At 37.5% G+C, this 3,668-nt stretch overlaps 1 protein-coding gene across 1 annotated transcript in view; it reads left to right on the top strand.

Annotated features, from left to right (window-relative positions):
• Positions 1-2,006: 2,006 nt before the first annotated feature.
• The window catches only part of LOC107292620 (gamma-aminobutyric acid receptor-associated protein-like 1), a 55,819-nt gene continuing 54,157 nt past the window's right edge, over positions 2,007-3,668 (top strand). The window contains exon 1 of the mRNA XM_015821730.1: positions 2,007-2,352. Within this exon, the coding sequence (XP_015677216.1) occupies positions 2,263-2,352 (90 nt within the window). The 5' untranslated portion in view covers positions 2,007-2,262. The remainder of the gene's footprint in view (positions 2,353-3,668) is intronic.

The raw sequence follows: 3,668 nt of genomic DNA on the forward strand, positions 1-3,668 counted from the left end.
CGGAGGGGGACATAAAATGAAAATATTGACATCTAGATCTCAATTCAATGAATTATGCAGAAAAAATATGATAAAAAAGCTCAATACCCTTGCAAATGTTTTTTATATAAAGCATCATTTTTAGATGCATGCATCTAGCTAGTGTGTTCATTGTAAGATGTATGGAGGGACAATGTATATGAAAAAAAAGTTAAATACAAATAAATGAATATAGTAGTGACAATTATGTTCAGGCTTACGGTAAATGTAAACTAAGCAGAATGTCCTTTTTTGGTGTCTGAAAAGACAGGCAAGCCTCAGAGCATCAGGTATCAATGTGGCCAAACATTGCCATTGCAGAGGCACCTACATTTGTAAATGGACATCTTTGCCATTTTTTACTTCTTTAAGAAAGCAAAAGAAGCAACCAAGCCCTATCAGCAATTAAACTACAGCTGCTTTTTTATCTGCTTGGGCAGTGTGGGAAGAATCCAGAGAAAGAAATATTTTGGGGAATATTAAAAAGGCAGAATATATTTCTCCAAAAGAATAATGGAGAAGTTCTTTAAAAAGGCAGACACTTCTCCCTCCCTCCCATCCAGAAAACTCAGCAGAAACCAGCTTTTAGAAATGCAGATGTAATAATCCATTCAGGAAGGTTGGAGCCAGGAAGCTGATGAGATTAGGAAGACAAAGACCCCTAAAATCTACATGCCCCACCCAAACTCTAAAAGACATGACCTTTGGGGATATAATAGGATTAACCCACCAATACTAAAAGGGCACACTTAGACTCAGGTCAAAGTACATGACACAGGAAATACAAAGCCCCAAACAGGAACAGGAAACAACCTCAAAAGCCAAAGAAGGTATAAAAACTCACCATTCCCAGCTACATGTGGTCAGCTTTCCTAGAGCCACGCTTCTGTCTGGCTGTGCTCTTCCATAAACTACAACCTTTCTAAAGCAGTCTCCATTTTATTTATTCCCAGCTTGGATTGGACCCTGATGAAGATGTTCTTTCAACAGCAGCCAAGAGAGGACAAGTGTTTTCTGCTTCAAAGCAAAAAAAAAAAAAAAAAAAGAGGTGAAAAAGGTCTACTTCAGAGCCCTCAGAAGCAGATAGCTACTATCATTTGCCCCCAAGTGCAGAAGGATGAATGTTGCTAAGGGCAACTACTTCACTGCTGCTAGCTACACTAATCAACAAGGTCCTATTGCCAAATACAGTCACAGTTCTACACCATCATAGTTGCAACTGTGAATAAATTCTAATGAAAGGAATTCAAATTATTCTTAATAAATTTGTAAAACATCAGACCAATTCTAGGTATTTGTGAGGGAGGGGTGGGAGGAGTTCTTATGCATAGTGAAGAGTTTTATCAGGAGAAGACGATGATCCTTACCACTTATAGAGGACAGTCCACAAAAACTTGACCCCTTTAATTCCAGTTTACTTCTGGCAACCAATTACCGGGGAAGATAGTACTGACTGCTAAAAGCCAACTATTTGTAGCTAATCACGTGCACATTAGAACAGGCAATCCGGCTGATGGGCTGCAGAGAGTGGACTTTCTCAGGAATGGTGTCACAACTCTGTTTCCCTTGAGATTGCCAAACTTTAAAGCAGATCCTATAAATTGAGTAATTCATACTGCTCTTTGAATTAGGAAAAATGTAGCATACACAATATCATGTGACTTTAAATATTTTGATTTTATTCATTGATTTATAGTTTATATAAACTAAACTTTAGGAGATACACTAAAGTCATTGTATATAGAACCAGTAAATTATCTGATTCAATCTTATGTAGAATTGCATTCTTATTGGAGTCAACATTTTCTTAGTTCCTTCTATTCCTGTAAAACGCAGAATGATTTGTAAAGTTTAAAAAACAAGAGTAATCTCACTCTTCTTGCCTTTCCATCTGCAAAGATTTCGTCATTAACGGCAGTGGGAGTGTTCCCATTGATTGTCTGGGAACGAGCTTTCTGAATGACGGCCTCAGACATGTCGCCTTTTGTCTTTACCCACAAGTTGACGTGGTGCAGTCTGCGAAGCAGGCGGAGGCAGATACCGATTTTACTCAGAGTGACGTCACAATACAGGTCTTGGGCGGTGTATGTTTATCCTTTAATCAGCTGGTTTAGAAGCAAGCGAATCGCCCCGAAAGTTGAAGTTCTCGGCAGCTGCGTTTTCTCATCGCGATTGTTAAGAGCGTTGAAATGGACTATTAAGGAGACAGGGATAGTAGAAGACACTTTCATATCTGATCAAGCCATGAAGTTCCAGTACAAGGAAGACCATCCTTTTGAGTACAGAAAAAAAGAAGGAGAGAAAATTCGAAAGAAATACCCAGATCGAGTTCCTGTGAGTAGGGAGGCGTAAAAATCGCGCCTTTGTCGATATAGTGCCTTTTTCTTGTCTTTTCCTGTTTTGTTTTTTTTATGATTTGTCCTATATGCTGCTTAGGAGTTTATTTGCCTCATTCCAGTATCTTTCCTAAAAACGAAGGAAGTAAAAGGACCACTATAGTGTTAGTAATATAACCATCAATGCAAATTTTAAGTCTCTATGCTTCTGAAAGTGTCTATTTGCTGAGATGAATCATAGCCTTATTTTTTTCTTTGATCTTGGGATATTTTTGGTATTTTTTGTTTCAGAGAAGTATACCATGGTCTACTCCTTTAATATGAGGGAGAGACTGCAGGAAAGCAACCTCATGGTTGCTCCATTTTCTGATTTTATTTTTGGTCTTCATTCTCCCCATCTTTCCCAGAGATTACCAAGAATTGTCTCCGCCCCAGTTTTGAAAGGTACTGCTTATCTTTTAATATTGTGCTTGTTTACAAAACTGTACACAGGATTGCACTTAAAAATAATGATTTGGTAGGCTTATATTTTGCACTGCTACTTGGCAATAAATTGCAGTGATATCAATGGGGCTAACTTCCAAGTAAAGCCTGCATTCCCCACTCACCAATGCAGCATGATTCAAAATACTTGTTTAAGACAGGTCAAGATAGAGAGTATTTGATCATACAGTCACCAGGAGTTAAATCCAACCAGTATCACCTGATTAAGTAGGAAGATTTCAGTTGGAATTTAATTATAATGTGTGTCTTGATTTTGCTTGACTATATCATGATTTTCTAATGATAGTTCTGAAGGGATTTTATTGTGCTTATGATTTTAGTATGTTTAAGTTTGACATTAGCATTTATTTTATATATAGTAACCATTTTATATTGATACTTATAGTGTTATCATGTAATCATTGTTTTGTTATTTTGTAATTATTTTGTAGTTAATTGCTTGATCAGATGCTTTATATATATATTGGAAAAGTAAGGGCTTCATGCTTTAGGTATAGGTGATTGCTTATATGGAAGGGGGAAAGGAGTTACGGATGGAGCCTGGGTTGCTGTGTATGAGTCATCATCTAAGAATTGTTTTTTTGTGCCATCTTATGCCTAGTACCAAGACTTGATCTTTTTGTTCTGGAAAGGTATAAAAGGTGGAAGACATCTTTTCTGGTTGTTGCCTTCATCTCTCTACCAGCCACGAAGAGAGATGGGGTCACCCAACTCTATTTTGATCAAAATAAAAGTTGTTTGCTTGCTGAAACCTCGACTCAGGAGTTTCTTTGGCTCTTTTAAATTCCTGAGTAATGCTGGGGCAGTTGT

This window comes from Protobothrops mucrosquamatus, unplaced genomic scaffold (genome assembly GCF_001527695.2).
Source record: "Protobothrops mucrosquamatus isolate PMUCROS unplaced genomic scaffold, P.Mucros_1.0 scaffold1390, whole genome shotgun sequence".
NCBI classification, from domain to species: Eukaryota; Metazoa; Chordata; class Lepidosauria; order Squamata; family Viperidae; genus Protobothrops; species Protobothrops mucrosquamatus.